At 36.3% G+C, this 26,460-nt stretch overlaps 2 protein-coding genes across 3 annotated transcripts in view; one reads left to right on the top strand and one right to left on the bottom strand.

Moving 5' to 3' along the window:
* The window catches only part of LOC117315495 (deleted in malignant brain tumors 1 protein-like), a 33,485-nt gene extending 22,766 nt beyond the window's left edge, over positions 1-10,719 (top strand). For both annotated transcript variants that reach the window (XM_033869707.1, XM_033869706.1), the window contains 11 exons: positions 744-882; positions 1,539-1,711; positions 3,412-3,465; positions 4,494-4,632; positions 5,082-5,242; positions 6,195-6,239; positions 7,379-7,578; positions 7,899-8,131; positions 8,703-8,885; positions 9,373-9,626; positions 10,207-10,719. In XM_033869707.1, the coding sequence (XP_033725598.1) occupies positions 744-882; positions 1,539-1,711; positions 3,412-3,465; positions 4,494-4,632; positions 5,082-5,242; positions 6,195-6,239; positions 7,379-7,578; positions 7,899-8,131; positions 8,703-8,885; positions 9,373-9,626; positions 10,207-10,394 (1,769 nt within the window). In that variant the 3' untranslated portion in view covers positions 10,395-10,719. The remainder of the gene's footprint in view (positions 1-743; positions 883-1,538; positions 1,712-3,411; positions 3,466-4,493; positions 4,633-5,081; positions 5,243-6,194; positions 6,240-7,378; positions 7,579-7,898; positions 8,132-8,702; positions 8,886-9,372; positions 9,627-10,206) is intronic.
* Positions 10,720-11,201: 482 nt separating this feature from the next.
* Positions 11,202-25,354, bottom strand: LOC117315496 (carboxypeptidase B-like). Its single transcript, XM_033869708.1, has 11 exons — positions 25,227-25,354; positions 24,499-24,580; positions 21,294-21,427; positions 21,010-21,184; positions 20,492-20,593; positions 19,787-19,891; positions 15,620-15,730; positions 14,350-14,437; positions 13,251-13,453; positions 12,578-12,662; positions 11,202-11,852 (listed from the first exon to the last, which is right to left on the bottom strand). The coding sequence occupies exons 1-11, from the start codon at positions 25,307-25,309 to the stop codon at positions 11,659-11,661; spliced, it is 1,362 nt and encodes a 453-aa protein (XP_033725599.1). The 5' UTR covers positions 25,310-25,354; the 3' UTR covers positions 11,202-11,658.
* Between the last annotated feature and the right edge of the window lie 1,106 nt (positions 25,355-26,460).

Below are 26,460 nucleotides of genomic sequence, written 5' to 3'. Positions count from 1 at the left end.
AAGGTATGTCACGTGGCACGTGATATAGGTAAGGTATGTCACGTGGCACGTGATATAGGTAAGGTGTGACACGTGATATAGGTAAGGTATGTCACATGGCACGTGATTCATTGCAAATGGTGTGGTATTGAATAAAAAATATATAAAATGTAAAATATTTTTGAAATACATGAAATGTTTTTTCATTATATTTACTTAAATAAAAAGGTTCAGAAGGAAGTATAATTATTATTAGAGTGGTTTTTTAGATCATTGAAAGGTCTAGCTTTACAAACAAGTCTTTAAATCAAAACAGTGTGGTAACGAAATTAATTTAGGAGACTTTTTTCTATCAAAGATTGTACAACCTGCGACAAAGAGTAATGACGATAAACCGAAAACAGGGAATATTTCAAACTATTACAATAGCTACATACTTTACGCTATTTACACTCTCTAAAAGTTTGTAAAGTGGATGAATAATTATACATGTATGTATCGTGATGGAATTGTATCGTCGTCGGTCCGTATGAGATTTGTATGTTTCTTTCTTAAATGTCTTAAAATTAAACCATGATGGAACACATTGAAGTTTTTCCCCGTACATGAGTTATCCGGATTTTATTCTGATCACAAAATAGCGAGAAACAAAACGCCACTGAAAAATCCGACCATTGAATTTAAAACCATAAATTAGAACTTTTTCACCTAAATGTATATTATTGGGAAATTTTATATTTTTTTTTCAATTTTGCATGATATAGCTCAAGGCACCTCGTTCCGATTATACGGACAGCAGCTACAAGTTTACCATGACGGGATGTGGGGAACCGTGTGTGATGACGGAATCGGTGAAGACACAGTTAAGGGAATTTGTAAACTTATTTACGGAACATGGCCAAGGTAGGTTAGGAGTGAATGTGTACATGTGTTATCCTGTAAACGATGTAACTTTCATACATGTCTTTTGGATATAGATTTCATACTATTGAATGGTAATCCCTTATGGTGGAATTTTAGCTACCGACATTTTTTATTACCCTACCTGCCGCATCTAAATTCTTATACATATTTTATTGTTATAATTAATAATATGATTAATCTAACACCCAATTTCAACAAAAAATATTTAAGTAGAAAGGCGTATGGCGTATAATGTGTATATTAATTAAACGACAACACAGCTTCCATTTTCCATGAATTTGTATCACCGTATTTATTACTGAATTATGGAAAGCTTAGATTGCCTGTTTGTATTTCTAATATACCATATAGCGTGACATTTTAGCGGGGCTTTAATTTGGCGATTTGGCGGGTTCGTATATAGATCGCCAAAATTTCACCTGTCTAATTTTAACACCACCAATTAAAAAGGCGCGAAAATTTCAATTTCGCCAATAGTTTCCGTTCCGACCCTAGATTAAAGAGAAATCGCTAAATTTTAACCCGCCAAAATTTAATTTTCAGTTTTCATGACCAAATCGCCAAATTTTATGACCGCTTAAAGTTCCCGCTATACGGTATCTCTACGTGTAGTTGTTCCTGGCTTTCTCTTGCAGCTCTGTCACGTATTACACCCGCGGAGGCTCTAATGCAGTCCCGATATTATTGGACGATTTAGAATGTACCCGCTCATATTATTATTATGACGAACCCAGGTGTAGCGCAAATTACTGGGGAGTCAACAATTGTGGTCACTCTGAGGATCTTAATATGGCATGTCACTATTATGGTACCTGTTTACTCCTGATTTATTACAACTCATTGGTGCCTTACTTCCCTTAATCTGTGTTATCTCCATTTTCTCTGTGATTTCTTCAATTTGTCCGTATTAACTCCCTCTTGTCTGTGTTACCTCCCTTTGCCAGTGTTTTCTCACCTTTGTCTGTGTTATCTTCCTTTGTCGGTGTTATCTCCCTTTGTCAGTCGTTATCTCCCTTTGTCAGTGTTATCTCCCTTTGTCAGTGTTATCTCCATTTTGCCTGTTTTATAATCCTCTGCCAGTGTTATCTCCATTTTATCTGCGTTATCTCCCTTTTGTCGATGTTATCTCTTTGCTGTCAGTGTTACCTCCCTTTGTCAGTGTTATCTCCTTTTGTCGGTGAAATCTTCCTTTATGCTATCTCCTTTTTGTTAGTGTTATCTCCCTTTGTCAGTGTTATCTCCCTTTGTCAGTGTTATCTCCCTTTGTCTGTGTTATCTCCCTTTTGTCGGTGTTAGCTCCTTTTTTCAAGTTCCTCCCCTTTTCGGTGCAATATATCTCTGTTATCTCCCTTTGTCAGTGTTATCTCCCTTTGTCTGTGTTATCTCCCTTTTGTCTGTATTATCGCTCTATGTTGTTACAAAGCGTGCAAATTGTTTTGAACCCCCTCTTTTGTTACGTATATTAGTCATTGATTGATTTATTTTATTTATTTATTTAATTATGTTCATTTCATGAAAAAAGATAATACGAAATTGTGTGATGGATATTGTATAAACATTATTTTGGGAGGATGAGATTGTCCTATATGCTGCAAATATAAAAATCCACGCTAGTGACCGTCTGTGGAAATTATATGACTGTGACATCGCAGTAGTCTAATCACAAATAGTTTTATATCCCACAGTGGTCAAACATTTAATGACGATGGTATCACAGATGTATCAGAATAGCACGAGGTACACTTACTCTAATGTTGTTGAATTTCGAGGGCTCAATATTTTGCTATTATCTCAAGTCGGAACACTTTCGCTGGTATTACATTTTCGCAAACCACGGCCATTTACAAACTCTTTATCATGTACACATTTAATGATAGGTCTCGACATTAGTGTGTTACAATAAATTCTATTAGGCTATATTTCAAGGTACACATTTTCGTGATTTATGTATTTCGGCGATATATTAATGTAGAACTAACGCAAATAAAGCGAAACTAAATATGCCATGATATTATTGTAGTTAGACCGTTGGTATAATTGCAATGTTATGTAACCTGGTGAAAATCAAATTAAGGTAGATCTCTTTAGCGTCTGTTTAAAGTATATACACTCATTTCTAGATTCTAAACAGTTTGGTTTGGCTTAGTAGTGTTAACCGTTCCTTTTAAGGACCAACTCAATTCACCCATTTCACATACCAGGATGTTTTCAGCACGATATAACTTAAATGGCTTTTACTCACGAAGAATATTGAAGAAACATCGAGTAAACTACAAATTCAATTCCTTCCGTTTGCCACGGTTACGGGAAGGAGCCAGTAGTCTTCTTCATAGGCACAAAAATTCGCCTGAAAGATTAAAGTGAAGCACAGTTCAGGGAGATATAAGTATGAAAACGTTGTTATATTTTAAAGACAAAAAAAAACCCCGAAAAAACATCATAAATTGTTAGATAATAGTTTGACGTACATTTTGCTGTAATAGTGAATTCAAATATATATTTTTTCAGATGTTACAACAGTTGACTACGATACAACCTCTCAGGGAGGCAGAATGACAATCGGTAGGACACAGATATTTATTTTTACACGGAAATGGTTTGTCTAGAGATTTTTAAAACATATTATCTATCTCTTTATCTCTCTTTCTCTATATATCTCTTTCTCTCTTTCTCTATATCTCTCTATCTCTATATCTCTCTTTCTCTATATATCTCTATATCTCTCTTTCTCTATATCTCTCTTTCTCTATATATCTCTATATCTCTCTATCTCTATATCTCTCTTTCTCTATATATCTCTATATCTCTTTCTCTATATATCTCTATATCTCTCTATCTCTATATCTCTCTTTCTCTATATCTCTTTTTCTCTATATCTCTCTTTATCTCTCTATCTCTATATCTCTCTATCTCTCTATCTCTCTATCTCTATATCTCTCTATCTCTATATCTCTCTTTCTCTATATCTCTTTATATTAAACACCAGTTATGGAAAAATATTAGTTTTTTTTATAGTTTTAGTAACATACTTTGGTCCGGATGAAAACTCACAAAAAAACAATAACATAGAAAGAAACCGGAATAAACGGAGAGAGCAAACATAGATGAGATGGCGGTTCTTTTCACCTGCAATCGGGTATCGAACCCTGGGCGCCTAGATAAAAGCCAAGAGTGGTATTATCTGCAGTATCTGACCACATGGATATCATATCAAATGTACAATGACTGTAACATTGAATATTGATCCACATTCGTAGAAAGCTCCTTCTCCCCTCCTTCTTTCCGTGGAGTTTGTGAATATGTTGAGCTCTTTCTTTTGGGAACTGCGCAGGTTAAAGTATGCGTCCGTCTGTCTGTCAATCTGTCTGTCTTTCCTCTCAGTTTTCCGCTTTATATTTCAAGGTATCTTGTTGAAAGCCGGTATGTCACAGATAAAATTAGAGTATCAGGGATTTTTTTAACAAAGTCAAGGTCATTGGGACTATTTGAGCGGGGGGGGGGGGGGGGGGGGGGGGGGGGCCTGCATTACCTTGGCAATAACGAGCATGCTTGATCCACTTACTTCATTTTTCTCATTGTTCATCAATTAGCACCAGGAACACAATTTCGACTAGAAGGAGGACAGTTACAGGTATATCATAACGGGGTTTGGGGATCCGTGTGCTATGATGGACTCGATATGAGGACGATTCGTGGAATGTGTTACCTTATTTACGGACAGTGGCCATCGTAAGTATCAGTCGCTCCGTGGATGTCAATGTAGAGTTGGTAACAGTATATTTCTTTCGTACCTTTTTTCTCTCTGACACGGTTAATATACTAGCATATTACGGACCTGTAATATAAAGTCGCGTGCAAAGGCTACAAACTTCGACAGGGATTGTGGAATCTCAAAGAGTCACCTGTCACACGACAGTGACATTGTGCTAGTTTGTTAAATGTTTTCTTGAATTAAACACGGTGATAGTTATCATTATTTATTTTTTTCACTAGTTTTCATTTTAGTTTTAGGTTTTGCTGTACGAATTCATTATTACGGTTTTCGGCAGGGGATATGTCTCATGATACCTGTAAAAAAAAAGTTAACTTTCTTGCTGGTTTTGCTTCACCTGATACATTATTTAAACAGTACCCTGTGTCTAGTATTGAAACGTAAATCCATGTTGCATTGTTTATAGGGAAGATCCCTACTATACCAATTACCAGTATTATTCATCCGTACCTATATGGCTGAACCATTTGAAATGCACGGATGATTACTACTACGGACCTCAGTGCAGTGCGGATTACTGGGGGATCAGTTCTTGTACCACCGTGGAAATTGGATGTTATATTCACGGTAAGTGATGTTTCCTTTTTAACTGTTAAGTAGATGGTTGTTTGATCAATTAATACGGAATTATCCTAGATTTACATGATGTGTGTCGTCGGGACCTAGATTTGTATGGTTGGTGTCGTCGTGACCTAGATTTGTATGGTTGGTGTCGTCGTGACCTAGATTTGTATAGTGGGTGTCGTCGTGACCTAGATGTGTATGGTTGGTGTCGTCATGACCTAGATTTGTATGGTTGGTGTCGTCATGACCTAGATTTGTATCGTCGTGACCTAGATTTGTATGGTGGGTGTCGTCGTGACCTAGATTTGTATCTTCGTGACCTAGACTTGTATGGTTGGTGTCGCCGTGACCTAGATTTACATGGTGGGATCGTCGATGAACTACAAGACGCCTATACCTCCGGTACAACTGGTCTTATTATATTTGTCACTTTAAGGGTCTTTATGCAAACATATATGTCCTGTTCATTAAGCATTAATGTCGTCAATGTTAAGTTAAATTACATTATGTTCTGTTCTTCCACTGTAAATAAAGGGCCGCGATAGCTCAGTTGCTTAAAGTGCCGACCACTTAACCTTTGGTCAAGATCCGAAATGTGTGATTCGAAGTTCCTAACCCGTATCGGTTTATGTTTTTTCGGGAAGGTGAGAAACGTGCAGGTCTGGGCTTTCGTTGTGATGTTCTCGAGCAAGTTATTTTACCCTTATTGCTTTGAATGGCATGCGACGTTGTTAAATGTGGTAGTTACCAACTACTACAAGAAGACCACCTTCTTAAAACGACCCTGTTTACTTAATAAACCTTGCAAACAAAGATTCAAATCGAGTATTACCTTGTTCACTTCCTCATCATTGATTCAGTGTTGATATGTTGAGAAGTTCTAGCGACTATAGTGAAACGTTTCTGGTTAAAATTAAGGTTTGCATATTTTTAATTTGTTTATTTGTTTCCTCAGAGCCTACGACAGCTGCATTTTCTGTGGCACCATCGTACTCCTCAGGTAAGACTAGAATTGGTCACATACTTCACAAGGGTTGGGATAAATTTCACACGAGCTTACGACAACCGGCACGCGCTATGACGTCAACACTTTATGCATCGTAAATGCATAATGTCATCAATTTCGACGCACATTTTCTTGATGCCGCGATGATAAAGATTCACATCACTTGTTACTTACCTTTTTTCTTACACTCGGTTTGACGGAACACCTCGTGTAAGATTATATTATGCAACCAAATTAAACATGTATACAATTATCGGTCATACAAAATCAATATTCTAGTCATAGCAAGGATATATCTATCGGATAAAATTGCAATCATCCCAAATAAATATTTATTCTGAATGATGAAAATCATATCTTTAATACAAAATTCAAACTATACTATACAAATATTCACCAGGGAAAAATGAAATATTACCGAACTATCGTTCATCGGGTAAGATTCAAATTACATTTGTTTTCTATAAGTTTAGAATTGTACTACAGTATATCCGATTTCACCAGAAAAAAAATTACATTCATTTTGTACGAGGGAAATCACATTCATAGGATAAGAATTAAATTAATTTTTGTGCCAACTCATGATTACTTTCAGCGCTGTTTTCAGCTAATTTATTAGTCCAAAAATGTATCCTCATACAGAAATTTCTACGACTTCTAAGCAAATTGTTTTTCATTGGATTTCCTTCAAAGGGGTATTCCTACGTTCGGACATCGGAAACATTCAAATATTCTTTTGATGAAATCTTTGCCTGAATGAGGATTATATGAGGTTTTTGTGCCTACCAGTAATGAAAGTAACGCCAATATGTACAGAAAAATGACGTTTCGTACACAAATACCGTCTGCCTTTAATCAGTGATACTTCGGGTCGAATTGAGAATTTTTATGTTTTAATACTTGCAGCACTTTGGTTTCCCTTGATAGTAAACCTGCAATATTAGTTTAAAGATTATAGCTTTTACTTCTTCGGATAAATACACATTTCCCATTAAGTTTCATTTAGGCGACATACACTTTATTCAAACGAAGGAAATGTCCCTTTAAGTCTCTTTACTAACATATATATTTTGCTACCTTACGATTTTGATAAAATTGTGCTGAACAATGCATTTATTGAATATTTGTTTAAGATGTGTACGTCAGATCCATAACAGTGGACTGTTACCCAGACGCTTGGAATATCATGATATATTTGCCTGAACTTTACAAACGTCATGTTGACTTTGATCCGGCTGATATTTACCTTGGTCGACCTGGTTGCCAGGGTTACCGAGTTGGAAACTACCTGCGAATTGACCAACAGTACAGCAACTGTGATAGTCACCATTTTGTAAGTAAAATAATAGGGCATTAAGTCTCCCCGCTTCATCGTCAACCATATCTAATAAAAGACAGAGAGCATAGAGAGACTGGGAGATAGAGATAAATAAAGCGATTGAGAGACTTGAATGGAAAACCATGAATGGTGTTAGCATATAATGTTACCCATGTCTTGTCCTGATGCAATGTATCTAAATGTAGCTAATCTCAGGAACTGCTGAGTTTCGGGGTGTCATGTGTGTGGGGCATTTATGTCTAACAAACAATTTCTAGTTGTAGAAGCATTTTACATACTTGTTCATGATAGCATAAATGATATTTTCTTTGCAGACAACATCCGGAAAAGTAGAATATACCAACACCCTTGTGTACGCGTACAGGGACCCTAATTACAAGTTCATTATTAGAGAATACCGCTTCAAGATTGACGTAGAATGTGACATGGCGACACACGAGACTGTATCACAACATTTCATTGAAACGCACAATCAAGTGCGCAAGCGCAGTAGCAATCCACATATTTCCGGTTCAGGCCATTATAATATGCAAATGGCATTTTACAGGTAGGCGCTAAAGGATAAATTATAACATTTTCCATTGGTTTATTTTATCTATGTAAACATTCTTTCCTTCACTTTTAATATTTGTTTCTATTAGTCAAATTACATATTAACTCATCCAAGATATATATTCCGTCGATAATTATTCCCCTCATACTGTGAAGATAATGGTAAAACGTTCGCCGATATACTAGTTAATTAAGGCGAGGATCCAAAGAAACTGATCCCTCCGTGTGTCTGGGAAAGCCAGGAATAGTGACCGACCATGATTGTGTCCTTTTGCTAGACACTTTACGCAATAGTTTTGAATGGCATGAAAAGGGTATTTGATATGTTGTCCAATGAGGAAGCTACTATCACTTATTGCAAGGAGATCCTGAATTAAAGTGTTCTTAGCTGTTCAATGGATGATACCATTCAGCGTCTTGCTTCTGTCGGAGTAATTCCCTTTAGACATTCAATATAGGGGTTTATGTCGGAAGTATCCATCTAATACATTCATCATTCGGGTTCTTTTGGATATTTGGTAAAATCATTGGGGAAATCAATTTAAAACACTATTTCTATATTTTAGGGACCAGGGATATCAACAACAAATGCCCGGTAATCCTCTGACGGTCAGTATTGGACAGGACATCTACGTCAGCGTGACCACGCCCCTCTCAGACTATGACGTGAAGATGAGGGTCGAGTCCTGTTACACACTGCCGTCACCGACTGCGGGAGATCAGTTAAAGTTTTATCTTATCAAAAACGGGTAGGTTTAACATCAATCAACACCATACCTAACAGTTCATTCAATGAATTTAATTATACACCTTCGTTACACAAGAGTTATCGCTCTTTGTATCCCTGGATAATGGCCTTGTAAAAGTAAAAGCTTCCGCCTTATTGATTAACAGTGTCGTCAGTAGTACCAAATATATTTCACGAGTGGTGCTAATATTTTGATATTTAAAAAGATATATATCAAAATATAAGCCACACGAGTGAAATATATTTGGTTTTACTGAAACTATGTGAGATATTCTATTCACTACATTTTTTTAGTAAAATAGAAAAATGTGAAAGCATGGAAATGTGAAAAGCTACGTTTTCATTCTATATATACCATTGTCACTTCTACAAAAACTGGTGTTAATGTTAAAAACAGGAGTTGCGAATTATCAAAAATTTGAAATATTGAAAAAATATAACCATATCTATAAATGCAGTGTTTAAATCAAGAATATTTCACTTGACAGATGTACCAGTGATACAAATACCCGCGTCCAATACCTGTCCTCTCACGAGACTAGGTTCGTCTTCCGAGACTTTGAATATTCCACCAATCAAGATGACTTATACTTGTTCTGCACTGCTACATTTTGTAACGTGACCGACTATTCGTCAGCGTGTGACCAATCATGTCACAACGTCAAAAGGCGATCTGTCCAATCAGAGTCCAGGAGCCTCCTTAGAAGATCAGTGACCTCTGGCATTCTTCATCTGTCTAAAGGTACGTTTGAAAAAGTTTCAGCGGCAATAAAACCAAATTTTAATATAAAAAGAAATTGATGTGCTATGTAGGCAATTTTATTTATTTTCGTTCTTCCTTCTTTTGAAACACACACCAAAGTTGTCATAAATGTATTGCATCTGAAAAAATCTCAAATTATAGGTTTTCTGCTACATTTCACATAAAGTTTGTCACGTTCAGTCTCGATTTGCATAATAACGCTTAATCCTCTAAAGACTCGACAAGTGTGTGGGATCCGTCCCGAGTGTGAAGATTATTGTAAACAAAACAAATCACATGACGATCGATAATAAATTCTAGTTACGATATAATTTTCGGCTGTTTACCTCCGGACACAATGGCCGCTCAATACAGGTTGATATAACGACTAGGGCCAGATTTTCATGAGCACTGGCCGCGATAAACATGTGACCGTTTCTTTTTGAGGTTCATTATATAGGATGTTTCATCGGGCGTACCACAGAATGGCCGCATAACGGAGGTAAACGCTTATTCAAGGTAACCGTTCAAGCAGGTTTGACTGTACTTTGGGTTTCATTTCATTTTATTTTATTTTCAGGTCGCTCCAGACGTGATGTTGGAGACCAAGATAAAACCGACAATTCCGTTCATGCGCAGTACATCAGTGTAGACGACCATCTATTTATAGCCGTGATCGTCAGTGCAATAGGCATATCAATGATTGCTGCTTTTGTAGCGATTCGCCGGTACCGGAAACCGAAGTCCAAACCTATCGACACCATATAATATGTTATTTAAGCTGACGCCATATGCTAGCTAATTCATTATACCTGTGATTTGTACTAGTATTAAGATTTTAAGTTACCTTATACATTATACCTGTGATTTATGTTAGAGTTCAGTATAATACCTGTGATTGGTGTCAGAGTTAAGGGTGTATGCTACCTTACACATAATACCTATGATTTGTGTCAGAGTTAAGGTTATGTGTTACCTTACACATCATACATGCACATATGCATTGTGTTATGATTATTCTATCGCTCCTCACACATGATACCAGTGATTTTTGTTGGATTTAAGGATATATTAAACATTACATAATATTTTATGTCAGTCTTTCAGTCTTTTTCATAATTGTGTCAGCTTTCTGTATCCATAAAAATTTAAACGGTGCATGTTGGTAACAACAACCCTCTGGACATCCACCACCAGAGGGAGCTTCATCACCTACACCAGAGGGAGCTCATCACCTAGACCTCTGGACATCCACCACCAGAGGGAGCTCATCACCTAGACCTCTGGACATCCACCACCAGAGGGAGCTCATCACTCAGCAATATTACAGATAGTAAAAAGGACACACATCTGGGACACATGGTTAACACCAGTATTTCTAGCTTCATGTATACAGTGTTTTCAAAAAGAAAATATGGGAGATAACTCTTCCTGATGGAACCGAAAGTGATATGATGAATAAGTCTCTGAAATACTCGTGTATTGATTTCAGTTCATGTATTTCCCGTTATTTCTTAATATATCAATAACATGGGGAAAAAAAGACAAAAACAAAAAACAAATGAAAACGAAAAAGATTTTTGAGTAAGGTATTTCAGTTTTAATCAAATTCATTTGTTAAGAAACGTAAAAAATAATATAATGTACGTTATATAAATTGTACCTTTTGTTCGAGTTGTCCGTTACAAAAATTATCTGTTATATCCGTATAGACTAACAAAGATGTGGTTATCCCAAAATATCGACCTATTTAACATATGCCTTTCGTTATAAGAATCCTCGTTAAAGACTTTTTGTTCTTACATACAACGTTACTGACTTATATGATTTTTGAAATACAAGTTTATTGGACGAATTATGACCAATGAAAATGTATATGCATTATTGGTGCAATCAGTACGTATAATTAATTTGCGTTACTTGGATTAATTGAGATTTAACAAAAATCATTGAAATTTATACATCAATCAATTTCTCTGCGACGCTTGAATTCCTACCGGGTCGCGTGGCGTTTTGATGACAGGTTTCCTGGTTACACTCGGATCTCCCTAGCGACGGTAACTAGGGACGCCCAGACCTCCTCGCCGCTTGGTAAAATCTGGTCTTCTCCAACAATAAATCCGGACTGGTTCCACGAGGCCTCGGCAGGACGAAGCTCGTAAGTGTATGAATACTTTACACCGGCCTTCAACTTGGCCCAATCGTACGTCCCGCCAGACGCAGCATCTACAACACGTGACCCGAACAATTTTTTTTTCTGGTAAACAGTTTCTTTACGATCACAAATATGAACAATTTTTACACCTGTATTTTGTCAACATTTAGCTGTTTTATAGGAAAATAACAGGAAGTCTAGCTTAATGTTATTAACTGTGTCGCCTGGGATTTAACTCCTATTTAACATATCGAGCATGACGAGTTTTATCGGAAGACATTCCCGATACGAAAGTGAAATATATTTATTAAAATTGTTTTTCCTTCATAAGGAACGAAAAGAACACGTGATAAATACAGTAATCGAAGCGTGACGATGTTCTACGTCACTAGATACAACCGCGGGGCCCTGTTGTATCCCGCTACCGCTAAATAGATATCTTAATGAAGTAGAGGTAAGGGGAGGAAACCTATGCCATACTTCCGAAACCTAGTATACTTGGTTCAAGTTCTGTTTATTATACCGAATTTATAGAATACGGGTGTCCGAAATAGCAATACATATCAAATTTCTGGAAATGGAAAACTCGGTTTCCTTGCGTGAACTGTATCATCTAACCCAAACGAAACTTAAGGCTTTTTCAATAGTTCAAAGAAAAATCTGTTGAAATCTCACCTGCCAAGTAGTATGTTCAATGGCAAACGTAAAACAAATTGAAAAATCTAGATTATGACGTCATCTATGCTTAAGACTAGATATAGAGTTATCAACCTTGTTAACATTTTTACATACTTACACAGGATATCGGGCGGTGTGCCCACCCTAAATGTTTTTCCATGGACCGCCTTCAAAGCAGACATGCTTGCATCAGCTACGCGCAGCTGCAACCGGAAGTTCGAATAATTTATTGTGGGCACAAGAAGAGAGGGATAATTCTCCGGAAATCGTTAACAAATGTTCTCTCCTATTAACTGCAATCACTATTTCATGAAAACTTTTGCTGTGAGGTCTTAAATAATTTTTTGGGAAAAGAATGACTAGACAGAAATCTACAGATCCAGTAATACTGACATTTGTACAAATATGCTAGTTTATGCTCGAAACATTCAAAAAGTGACGATTTAATAATTACCGTGAAATGTGAAAAAGATAAACATGGTTGTCAAATAACCCAATAAAACAAACCGATTTTTTCTGTTTAATTGATAAATACAAATCTTAATCCATGTGAAAGTGCGTGTTGAAAAATTATAAAATGATAATAAAATGCGGATTAATATAATATAAAAATTCCGGATTATAAGATTTATGCATAAAGAAACAATATGTAATTCAATAATAAAATTATTATTTCTATGGTATTTGATTTGTGACAATTTCGGATAATATGAAATATACTGGACTTCCTGATAATATGAACATTTTATAAAACGAAATCCGGATAATGCGAAGATGGCCTCTGTACATACCATTTCCTGGTAGTCGGAAGGTTTGGTAGAGGTGTAGCCGTATGGGGTTAGCATCAATTGGGAATACGCGTGGAATGACAAGAAGGCAACAGCTCGTTCACGCACACTCCAAATTGACTTCCGGATATTGTCAGTTTCCGGTTCAGAGAAAGCTCGTGTACCCGGATATGTGTCTGCGCATGGATCACTACTAGTTCCGGCTCCTGTTTGAAAATTTTATGAAAAATACGTTCTGTCAATTTGACGTTAAATTAATTACTGTTCAGCAATTTTTTTTTTCAAATATTATCGATAACTGGTTTTGTTCGATAATTTCCTCACACCAAGATGATTTCAAAAGTCCATCCTTTTGAATTTTGATTGTCACTTTTTCACGTTATGACGAGACATGTAAGTTATAAAATAACGGTGTATGTTTGAATGAGGCCAACAAAGGGACGTGTTTAAATGTACTAATTCCAGTGGCCCCTTGAAATAGTTTCTCTATCAATGCATTATAATTATAAAGAAATGGACAAGTAACTTTAAAATGCCATATTGTCCCATTACAGAAAGTTTCCCTACAGGATACGGTAATTCCGAGAGGAACAATGTATCTAGTAAGCTACATGTACTAGGAAACAGCACGTAGAAAAAGAGACTTTTCCGAATGTTTCTTTGTAGTCTGTATATAAGTTTTCGCCTCTGCAATGTCAGCTATTAACACAAAGATGGTGAATCAGAGGTTCCACATTAGTCGCCTCCGTATTATCATGAAGTAAAAAAGTAAGGAAAAATATCTGAGATTCAAACATGATTTTAGAGTCGTATAGAAATTACCTTAGAAATGTATATATGCCTTATGTCCATCCCTCCTACAAACTTATTACAATACCACTTTTCCAGTTAAACGTTGATATATATTGTACCTATAAACATAATATCGTTTTGGAGGTCTCGGGACTTAATTACAATCATACCACAAAAATCTGTGTGCATATTTGTTGTAGTAAAAATATTTTCCTGTTTCCTCCCTACAGAATGACCCTGTGCTGTTTTGTTTTTGTTTTTTGTTTTATTTTTTTTATTTATTTTTTTTTCTATTATGTTTTTTTAATACCTCCAAATTCTACGTCGAAGTTCCGGTTCGGGTCCGCCCCGTAACATCCCCGACCCTGGGGACTCCGTGTCTTCCTCCATAGACGATCCTGTGTTATCATGATGTACCAATAATAAATGTAAGGTTCGTAAGTTCAATTTACACGTTATTCAATAAAAGTCATAAAATCACAAAATATACATTTAATTGATGATAAAAGGAAATGATGCATTCGGGATTTTGATATAAATAATCATCTCTTTTAAATTACGAGAATTTGAAAGCGTTCAAAAGAAAATTTACTGCACGATATAAAACTTTGCATGTTTTCTTAAAAACGTTCATTGATTTAGCGGCGATTTTCATTCAAATTAGTGATTTTCCCCTACAAGCATTGTCCGACTAAATATTTTGTTAATTTCCATGTTTACAATGTCTGTATATTGACATACTGGAAGTATTTTTACGTGTAAATTTCATGCGGGGGGAAATGATTTTGTGAAATATTGACTATAAAAACAATCCGCTTGTGTAAATCTGACATTGTGCTCTAAGTATTCAATCAAAAACTGTTTATTATCATCATCCGAAAGAGAGACACAGATTTTGAGATAAACGTTAACTATGTCAGTAACGATTGAAACGTCGACACAAACTAAATGTTAAAACGTTTCCTTAGCGGATACCTTCGAATGTTTAAAAGGAAAATGACGTTTTTAGTTAATTCTTATTGCGCCCCAAAATCAAACTAGCTCCTTCAGGTGATTGAAATACGACAATTCGAAATTACCTGCAGACTTAAAAATATTTTTTAATATATATATGCTATAAATATCAAAGTGAAGATGATATATTTTCCGAAAGCGACGTTTTTAGTTAATTCTTATTGCGCCCCAAAATCAAACCAGGTCCTTCGGGTGATTGAAATGCGACAATTCGAAGTTACCTGCAGACTTAAAAATATTGTTTAAGATATATATGCTATAAATATCAAAGTGAAGATGATATATTTTCCAAAAGCCTTTTGATTTTTTTTCATTATATATAAACGCAGGGGTTACGGTTTCTGTACCCTACAGAATGTGTTAGTTCACTCTCTGCCATCTTGTGGCTAAATAAAATGACAAGGCCGATTCCTTGATATTAAGTTAACAAACCTGGTAGTCGCCATACCGTTATTAAAAGTCCGCCAACTTATCAGTTGATCAGGGTTTTTACCTAGGACCAATCAAATAGCTGGTTGTGTGTCGTCGAGTATATGTGATGATAAAAAAAGCATAGGATTACTTACATTCGTAAAAGTATATTCATAACCGTCAGGGTTGGCTGACGGTAGGAAAAACCAATCAAACGTGTCCAGCATGAATGTGACGTCATCGTCTACGCCGTAGTTCCGGAGCAACTGAAATACATAAGCATGGTGTAAAGATAATATAGACAATATGTAACCTTAGAACTGTTTATAAATAATCAATAATGACTGATGAGAGAAAAATCCACAGAATTACATAATAAAGTTTCGGCTGAAAAAAACAACCTTCCAGCCTCTAGACAGAGGAACAAAGGTTGTATCAGAGGTACAGGGATACCGTATAAGATTGTATCAGAGGTACAAGGATACCGTATAAGATTGTATCAGAGGTACAAGGATACCGTATAGGGTTGTATCAGAGGTACAAGGATACCGTATAAGATTGTATCAGAGGTACAAGGATACCGTATAGGGTTGTATCAGAGGTACAAGGATACCGTATAGGGTTGTATCAGAGGTACAAGGATACCGTATAAGATTGTATCAGAGGTACAAGGATACCGTATAAGATTGTAACAGAGGTACAAGGATACCGTATAGGGTTGTATCAGAGGTACAAGGATACCGTATAGGGTTGTATCAGAGGTACAATGATACCGTATAAGATTGTATCAGTGGTACAAGGATACCATATAAGGTTGTATCAGAGGTACAAGGATACCGTATAAGGTTGTATCAGAGGTACAAGGATACCGTATAGGGTTGTATCAGAGGTACAAGGATACCGTATAAGGTTGTATCAGAGATACAAGGATACCGTATAAGATTGTATCAGAGATACAAGGATACCGTATAAGGTTGTATCAGAGGTACAAGGATACCGTACAAGGTTGTATCAGATCTACAAGGATACCGTATAAGGTTGTATCAGATGTACAAGGATACCGTACAAGGTTGTATCAGATCTACAAGGATACCGTATAAGGTTGTATCAGAGGTACAAGGATACCGTACAAGGTTGTATCAGATCTACAAGGATACCGTATAAGGTTGTATCAGAGGTACAGGGATACCGTATAAGGTTGTATCAGATCTACAAGGATACCGTATAAGGTTGTATCAGAGATTCAAGGATACCGTATAAGGTTGTATCAGAGGTACAAGGATACCGTACAAGGTTGTATCAGATCTACAAGGATACCGTATAAGGTTGTATCAGATCTACAAGGATACCGTATAAGGTTGTATCAGATGTACAAGGATACCGTATAAGGTTGTATCAGAGATACAAGGATACCGTATAGGGTTGTATCAGAGGTACAAGGATACCGTATAAGGTTGTATCAGATATACAAGGATACCGTATAAGGTTGTATCAGTGGTACAAGGATACCGTATAAGGTTGTATCAGAGGTACAAGGATACCGTATAAGATTGTATCAGAGGTACAAGGATACCGTATAGGGTTGTATCAGAGGTACAGGGATACCGTATAGGGTTGTATCAGTGGTACAAGGATACCGTATAAGGTTGTATCAGAGGTACAGGGATACCGTATAGGGTTGTATCAGTGGTACAAGGATACCGTATAAGGTTGTATCAGAGGTACAAGGATACCGTATAAGGTTGTATCAGAGGTACAAGGATACCGTATAAGATTGTATCAGAGGTACAAGGATACCGTATAAGGTTGTATCGAGGTACAAGGATACCGTATAAGATTGTATCAGAGGTACAAGGATACCGTATAGTGTTGTATCAGAGGTACAAGGATACCGTATAGGGTTGTATCAGAGGTACAAGGATACCGTATAAGATTGTATCAGAGGTACAAGGATACCGTATAAGATTGTATCAGAGGTACAAGGATACCGTATAAGGTTGTACCAGAGGTACAAGGATACCGTATAGTGTTGTATCAGAGGTACAAGGATACCGTATAGGGTTGTATCAGAGGTACAAGGATACCGTACAAGGTTGTATCAGAGGTACAATGATACCGTATAAGGTTGTATCAGTGGTACAAGGATACCGTATAGTGTTGTATCAGAGGTACAAGGATACCGTATAGGGTTGTATCATAGGTACAAGGATACCGTATAAGGTTGTATCAGAGGTACAAGGATACCATGTAAGGTTGTATCAGAGGTACAAGGATACCGTATACGGTTGTATCAGAGGTACAAGGATACCGTATAAGATTGTATCAGAGATACAAGGATACCGTATAAGGTTATATCAGAGGTACAAGGATACCGTGTAAGGTTGTATCAGAGGTACAAGGATACCGTGTAAGGTTGTATCAGAGGTACAAGGATACCGTATAAGGTTGTATCAGAGATACAAGGATACCGTATAGGGTTGTATCAGAGATACAAGGATACCGTATAAGGTTGTATCAGAGGTACAAGGATACCGTATAGGGTTGTATCAGAGGTACAAGGATACCGTATAAGGTTGTATCGAGGTACAAGGATACCGTATAAGGTTGTATCAGAGGTACGAGGATACCGTATAGTGTTGTATCAGAGGTACAAGGATACCGTATAGGGTTGTATCAGAGGTACAAGGATACCGTATAAGGTTGTATCAGAGGTACAATGATACCGTATAGTGTTGTATCAGAGGTACAAGGATACCGTATAAGGTTGTATCAGAGATACAAGGATACCGTATAGGGTTGTATCAGAGGTACGAGGATACCGTATAGGGTTGTATCAGGGTACAAGGATACCGTATAAGGTTGTATCAGAGGTACAAGGATACCGTATAAGGTTGTATCAGAGGTACAAGGATACCGTATAAGGTTGGATCAGAGGTACAAGGATACCGTATAAGGTTGTATCAGAGGTACAAGGATACCGTATAAGGTTGTATCAGAGGTACAAGGATACCGTATAAGGTTGTATCAGAGGTACAAGGATACCGTATAGGGTTGTATCAGAGGTACAAGGATACCGTACAAGGTTGTATCAGATCTACAAGGATACCATATAAGGTTGTATCAGAGGTACAAGGATACCGTATAGGGTTGTATCAGAGGTACAAGGATACCGTATAGGGTTGTATCAGAGGTACAAGGATACCGTATAGGGTTGTATCAGAGGTACAAGGATACCGTATAGGGTTGTATCAGATGTACAAGGATACCGTATAGGGTTGTATCAGATCTACAAGGATAGCATATAAGGTTGTATCAGAGGTACAAGGATACCGTATAGGGTTGTATCAGAGGTACAAGGATACCGTACAAGGTTGTATCAGATCTACAAGGATACCGTATAGGGTTGTATCAGCGGTACAAGGATACCGTATAAGGTTGTATCAGAGGTACAAGGATACCGTATAGTGTTGTATCAGAGGTACAAGGATACCGTGTAAGGTTGTATCAGAGGTACAATGATACCATATAAGGTTGTATCAGAGGTACAATGATACCATATAAGGTTGTATCAGAGGTACAAGGATACCGTATAGGGTTGTATCAGAGGTACAATGATACCATATAGGGTTGTATCAGAGGTACAATGATACCATATAAGGTTGTATCAGAGGTACAATGATACCATATAGGGTTGTATCAGAGGTACAAGGATACCGTATAGGGTTGTATCAGAGGTACAATGATACCATATAAGGTTGTATCAGAGGTACAAGGATACCGTATAAGATTGTATCAGAGGTACAAGGATACCGTATAAGGTTGTATCAGAGGTACAAGGATACCGTATAGGGTTGTATCAGTGGTACAAGGATACCGTATAGTGTTGTATCAGAGGTACAAGGATACCGTATAGGGTTGTATCAGAGGTACAAGGATACCGTATAGGGTTGTATCAGAGGTACAAAGATACCGTATACGCAGTTGAATTCATTTTGATTTGAAGGTACATCTAATTTTAATCAGTATTTATCTTTTTATAAATTTATTTGGGAAACAGTCAAAAAAAAATATCTGGATCTCATTATATTATGTCAATTTTTTATGAAATTTAACTAAAATATTTACTCTACTGAAACCAGCTAAAACAAAAACAAAAAACAAAAATGGTGATTATCGACCATCGCGTGACAAATATCAACTGTCACGTGACAAATGTCGAATTACTCTCTTTCCAACAAAGAAATAAATAATGCTGCTATTATATTAGTCTCGGCGATGTGGACGTGACGTCATAATGAATTACGTCATTGTTGATTACGAACCTTATCTATTGTCCAAACAGCTACAGCTGGAGATATCCACTCACGCGCATGGATTCCAGCCTCGATCCAAATCACGGGTTTCGGGTTCGAGGAAGCCTTTCCTATCTTTTAACGGTAAAGAAAAGAGGAATGTGCATACGATTTAACTGAATCAAACTACAAAGCAACGAAATAACACGAGGAGTCCCGAAGAGTAATTCTCAAATGTAGAAAGGGTTCAAATGAATGATTTACGAAAATTTATTTCAAGTTAAAGTGTTTGAATAACTAAAAGTTAAAACTCAAATGGCTTTTACAAGGAAGTAACAGAAAAATCATTCAAAAGAAGGAAAAACAGCAATGGTTGGCTTACAAATATGATAAAGGAATGCATGTGTTATATATATATATGTATATCGAACAATACGAAAGAATAAGACTTTTCAAAAAATAAGTGTCAACTGTGTGAAGTAAATGTTACACAAACTATTATTTTACAGTCACAGATTTAAAAAAATCAAGAAAAGGAAGTTGCTGTCCCCTTTTTTAGCCATGAACGGTAACTCATGGCAAATCATACCATACGACCTGAAGTTGTTTGGTACTTGGTAAAGACCGCAATATTAATTGACTTGGTATGATATTTACTTTTTTGAGCAGGTACGGTAGCTCTGGGTATCAGTCTACGTTATATAACATACTGCCTTAACATATACATGTATCTACCTTGATGATTTTCATGTCTCGGCCCTCGTATGAATTTCCGATAGATTCCACAGAGGCGATTTGTTCGAACTCAGACTCAACGGTGCTCAGCCAGGCATCAATCTTTTTTTTTTTTTGAGAAAAAAAAAAAATCAAATTATCATTATTTTCATGATTAATCAAGTACATTGATTTTATCTAATTTTTTATTTCAGCGAGAAATAAATTTATTTTTATATTCTATAGATTTGTAAAACCCCGGTATTCCAGATTGTCGATTTAAAAATTCCCTTTTTGCCAAAGTATACTATATAGTTTATATTATAACTCATATGACCATTGCTGTCGAGATGACTTTAAACATGTAGCTAATAGTCGTGCAGTCCATCAAGAAAGACGGAAATATCACTAGCAAATAATTAATGATATTGATAAATTCTTCTTCAATCAAATTTATGACTTCATATACACACGAAAAACGTATGAATCATGTGTCGAAGTAAGATAATTAGTTATTACAATTGGGGTAAAATAGTTACCTCACTGTGACGTGAAAATCTGCCAACAATTCCACCAGATGGCGTTGTGGAACCACTTCCGCTTTCGTCTGGCGGGCAGTTAACTCCAAAAGCTTCGCACATAAAATTGTAGGTGGCGTGACCAGTCGTTGATAACCGCCTATTGGCCATGTCTTCAAGTTCTTTGTGGATAGATCTGAGAGCAGTTTATCATCATCATCATCATCATCATCATCATCATCGTCATCATCATCATCATCATCATCATCATCATCAATGTAATTAATTTGAATAAAGGTACTTACGACTGGATGTTGTCAATAGCAACCCGTGTTGAAAGACCCGCCTTTTTCATCAGTCGCGTCACATATGACCTTGACCTCGGAGGGACCCGGATGTCTACTTCACGATCAAGAATAGGATATGTCCAGAAGTCGAGCTATAGCGAGAGTGTTTGATATATTGTATCTGTATTGAATCTTATTTTCTTTCTAGAAAGTTCCACACCGAAATAATCTATAGAACGTCACATGATTCGCACGAGACTTCTAGTAATCAAGTCATAACCCTGTACGTCTAAAATTCATTTAAATTTGTTTCAATATATATTTAACCCATGAACAGGGACTTGACACAAAACTCCCTAATCCTTAGTGTTTATTGTTTTGTTATGTGTATATAAAAAATGTATTGTCCGTGGTTTGAGAATTTGTACCGAGGCTATGTAGTGAAAATTCAGATGACCATCTTATCTATAATGTACACAAATAACCATCAAATCACGAATTATTCAAATAGATGGGTTGTCTCGTTGTCACATTGAGTATTTCGTTAATGAACTTTGAAAATTCCAAAAATAGATCATTAGAACGTTTGTTTCGGAGCTATGCATCGTAGTATTTGAAGTTGATAACGGTTGGGAAAGTTTTTGAAAGGTTAATTGTTAAATATTTAAATAATTACTTGCTAGATCATTCATTAATATATAAGTTTCAGTCTGGTTTTCAACCTGGCCATTCGACAGTTCATCAACTTATTGAAATTTATCACACTTTGTGTGAAAATCTAGAAAAAAGACATCCTACATGTTTAGTTTTCTGTGATATATCGAAAGCTTTTGATCGTGTGTGGCACAAGGGACTGGGGGTGAAACTAGCAAACTATGGTATTAGCGGCAAACTTTTAAATTGGCTTTTAAATTATATAAGTGAAAGGAAACAACAAGTTTGTGTGGGTGACTCTAAATCACTTGTTAAAACTACTAACGCTGGCGTTCCACAAGGTTCTGTATTTGGTCCCTTGTTATTTATTTTATACATTAATGACATTTCCGATAATCTACAAAGTCTTTAAAAGTTGTTTGCAGACGATACGTCATTATTATATTCAAATCCATCCCCTCAAAATGTTGAATCTGTAATCAACAACGATTTAGAGCACATTCAAAATTGGCCAAATAAATGGTTAGTAAAGTTTAATCCTTCCAAAACAGAGGCACTGCTTATCCATAATTCTGAGCTAGATTATGTAATTGATATTAAATTTGATAATGTTAGTGTGAACTTCGTAGAAAATCATAGGCACTTGGGAGTTATATTGGACGGAAATTGTAAATGGACCAGTCATATTGATGGTATTTGTAAAAAGGTATCGAAACAGATAAGTGTTTTGCGTAAACTTAAATATATATTAAATCGCCACACTTTATATAGAATATATACTTCGTATATTATACCATTATTAGAATATTGTTGTGAGGTATGGGATGGGTGTAGTCTCGGTGACTCAGATAAACTAGAAAAACTTCAACTAGAAGCTGCACGTGTGATTACGGGATTACCATCTTACACTAGTATACAGTCATTATATTCTGAAAGTGGTTTAGAACCTCTTGCTATTAGACGCTCTAGGCGAAAATTGCAGCTTTTTATAAAATTAAACATAAATTATCTCCAAATTACCTAACATCACTTCTTCCACCTTTAGTATCAGAAAATTCTCAATATAACCTTAGAAATGCCAATAATTACTCGTTACCAAATTACCGTTTACATCTTACTAATTCATCTTTCTTTCCCTCTACTATCAAACTATGGAATCATTTAGAAAACGAAATCCGACAAAGTGTTACGTACTCGGCCTTTAAACATTCTCTTCAAAATTTTACAGACACAAAAGTTCCCTTCTACTATCAAATTGGTGACAGAAAACATAACATTATGAATGCAAGATTAAGAAACAGATCTAGTACTCTTAACAACGATTTATTTCATGCAAATTTGATTAATTTTAAACACTGCCAATGTGGACACCCTGTTGAAGATACATATCATTTCTTTTTTGAATGTAATAATTACTCTGTTTGCAACTGTTTCGTGATCTAAATTATTTCATCCCACTAGACCTGCAACTTCTGCTATTCGGAAAAAATGAACTTTCTCATCAAGAAAATGTAACTATATGCCAATCAACCCAACTATTTATTAAAAATACAAATAGATTTTAAAAATATCTTAATTGGAAATTAATGTACATTATATTTTTGTCTTTGCGGACTCGGGTGACATTCGGGTGTGTGTGAAATGTTATAAATGAAGGACCAAAAAAGAAAAGGAGGAAGACACCACTGGCATGGATTATCATAGACATTAGACAAGTTTGAACGAAAGGAAAGTCGAATTGTGTACCAAAGTGATTGTTGCCCGAGTCCGCTTAGGTCTACCACAAAACTATTTGTCTTTTTGAAGTATTTAGATATACATGTATATCCCATATATATAAGATTATTTGTATCAATATCTTATAAAATCTCTTTCTGTCTCTCTCTTCCTTCCCCCTCCAACTCCCCATCTCTTCCCCTTTCTCTCCGTCTCCCTCCCCTTCTGTCTCTCTCTCTCTCTTTCTCTCTATTTCTTATAAAATTAGATTGTAAATATGTAAATAAAACTACCATCATGTGAATTTTTTCTCAATGTAAAATTGTATCGGGAGAGGGCTTAATATAAGCTGGAAAACTTGTGCCCAATCCCTTTGTAACAAATTGTAAATTACAAATAAAATATGTTTAAATCAAAATTGATAACCAAATATCAAATTAAAAAATATGGCGGAATAACATTTTCGCTTGCGCACCACTAACTGACATTATATTGCTGTTCTATTTACCGCGGTTTAGAGGAAAGACTACAAAACATTTAGCCAATCAAAGTTGTTGTTATAAAAAAAATCATAGCATTTATTAATTTTAGATGGTGACATCAAACTGTCAATAGAAATTCTCCTTTCAAGCAGGATTTAAGCATGCATTTATATATATATATTATCAGACACAATCAAATAAAATTGGGAGTGTTTGTATGATAAAAGAGTTATCATTTCCGAACAAAAGAGTTATCATTTCCGAACAAAAGAGTTATCATTTCCGAACAAAAGAGTTATCATTTCCGAACATATTTTCAAACGTGTCTTTCTTTATGGAGACATTTAATAATTAAAATCAAAATATTTCACCTGTAGATTCTCGTTGTCATGGAGTTTCCTCAGAAACGCCACCTGGCGGGAACTGGTGGGATGAACCCGGAGAAGTTGATGCCTGTAACAAATAAAAAAAAACGCGTCTCAGTTTTAAATATTTGATTTCTGCTCGATTTATATTTTCGTTTAAATGTATAACCTGACCTCAAATATTTTAAGACGAGAAACTTATTTTTAACGTTATGTAATCTTAGCATCATTATAACGTGTATGCGAAAGAAAAAGACATGTTCTTTCTTTTAATGACATTGAAAAATCACCATTTTTCTCGAATGTTTAAAACTATGATACATATACTTCAATTACATTGCAGATATAAAGTATATCATTATAATCATTGCCCGTAATACAGCCAGTGTGTCCGACTGTCTGTCCGTAGTCACATGGATGTACTTGTGGGGTGAATTTGCGATTCATTCTCAGCAAATATCCTCGCTTCCTATAGGAGACTAAATTTAATGTATTTGTATCCCCCCCCCCCCCCCCCCCCCCCCCCCCCCCCCCCCCAATAGTTCAACATTAGATCTCTCTACATATGTGCTTTAAAGCGACGTAATGAACGGAAATGAAAAAAATGTAACCATTAAGTCAAATATGTCTGTCTGTCTGTCTGTCTGTCTGTCTGTCTGTCTGTCTATTATATACGGTGAAATAATACAGAGCGATTTGCGTAGGACAAACTGAAAAAAAAAACCGTTACTTACCCATCATACCGGGTTCCATTTGCTTGACCAATGGTCAAAACAGCCAAAATGGCCACATATATGACAATGCTACATTCGGACATTGTTAAACAACAAAAAATCGGAACTGACGCCTGCCGAACGGGTTTAGTCCTTTTGTACCCTTCAATAACTTTAATAGCCCTTGATACACCCTTATAATGACACCGCTGACCACTTCCGGCGGCACGCACGCGCAGTAAACTTACGTCACGGCGACATCAAAGCAATTCGAACGCAAAGTATGGCCAGACTCCCACGGTCTTTTGACAACAATCGTGTCCGATTTATTTATTCATAATGTTTCACAAGATCAAACATCTAAATGTACATATTTAGAAATATGTCCATTGGAAACAAGACTTAAGACCCCAGATACACAAAATTACATATATCATTGATTAGTACAAAAGACAAAAGTAAACATTGTTTGCCTGGATCTCTTAAACATATGTTTCAAATGACTATGACATGCTTACCATTTAATTTGATACTTTGAAGATAAGACTTCAGCGCATTTCTCTTTTAGCTATTATGGAGGTTCATCTCCACGCAACATAAAAAAACTACATGAATCTAGAACCTAGGAATAAAATGCTAAATATACAAAATACAGATTAGTCATATCATTGAAACAAAGTATTTACATTTGTGTTGGTATAAAAATCATTTGCTGGAATTTTCTTACCGGGTCACATGTTTTAGATTCTGCCTATGACGACTTGGCTAAGGTGAAGGCTGGTTTTGTACACTTACGAGCGGCATCTTGGAACCAGTCTTGATTTATTGTTGGGGAGGACCAAATTTTACAAAGAGAAGAATGAAATCTGGGCGACTCTATTAAAATTACCATCACTCAGGAGAAGTCATGCGTGAGGTGAGTGCGTATGTGTGTTTAGGAAGGCTGCGGTATGTTCGTGTTAAGTCTCCTTGTGAAAGGCCGGAACTTTTGCCGATTTATAGTGCTACCTCACTGAAGCATACTGCTGAAGACACCCAGCAGCACACCCCATCCGGTCACATTATACTGACAACGGGCGAGCCAGTCGTCCTACTCCAAGTATGCGTAGCGCTAAGCAGAAGTAGCAACTACCATTTTCAAGGACTCTGGTATGTCTCGGCCAGGGAACAGAACCCGAAGCCTTCCTCGCTGGGGAGAACGCTCAACTAAAGGCCAAATGTGAGGCATTGTCAAGGGAGACGTTAGGAAGAGGAA

This window comes from Pecten maximus, chromosome 17 (genome assembly GCF_902652985.1).
Source record: "Pecten maximus chromosome 17, xPecMax1.1, whole genome shotgun sequence".
Classification (NCBI taxonomy): domain Eukaryota; kingdom Metazoa; phylum Mollusca; class Bivalvia; order Pectinida; family Pectinidae; genus Pecten; species Pecten maximus.
Note: the sequence above shows the minus strand (reverse complement) of the source record. Positions and strands in the feature narration are given on the sequence as shown.

What these genes read in the sequence shown, in the direction of transcription:
- LOC117315496 (XM_033869708.1), bottom strand. Translation starts at nt 25,309, where the DNA reads ATGTCCGAATGTAGCATTGTCATATATGTGGCCATTTTGGCTGTTTTG. An exon ending in GAGACATGAAAATCATCAAG is followed by an intron (nt 19,892 to 20,491) that starts GTAGATACATGT and finishes TACCGTTAAAAG; the next exon opens with ATAGGAAAGGCTTCCTCGAA. An exon ending in ATGAATATACTTTTACGAAT is followed by an intron (nt 14,438 to 15,619) that starts GTAAGTAATCCT and finishes ATGATAACACAG; the next exon opens with GATCGTCTATGGAGGAAGAC.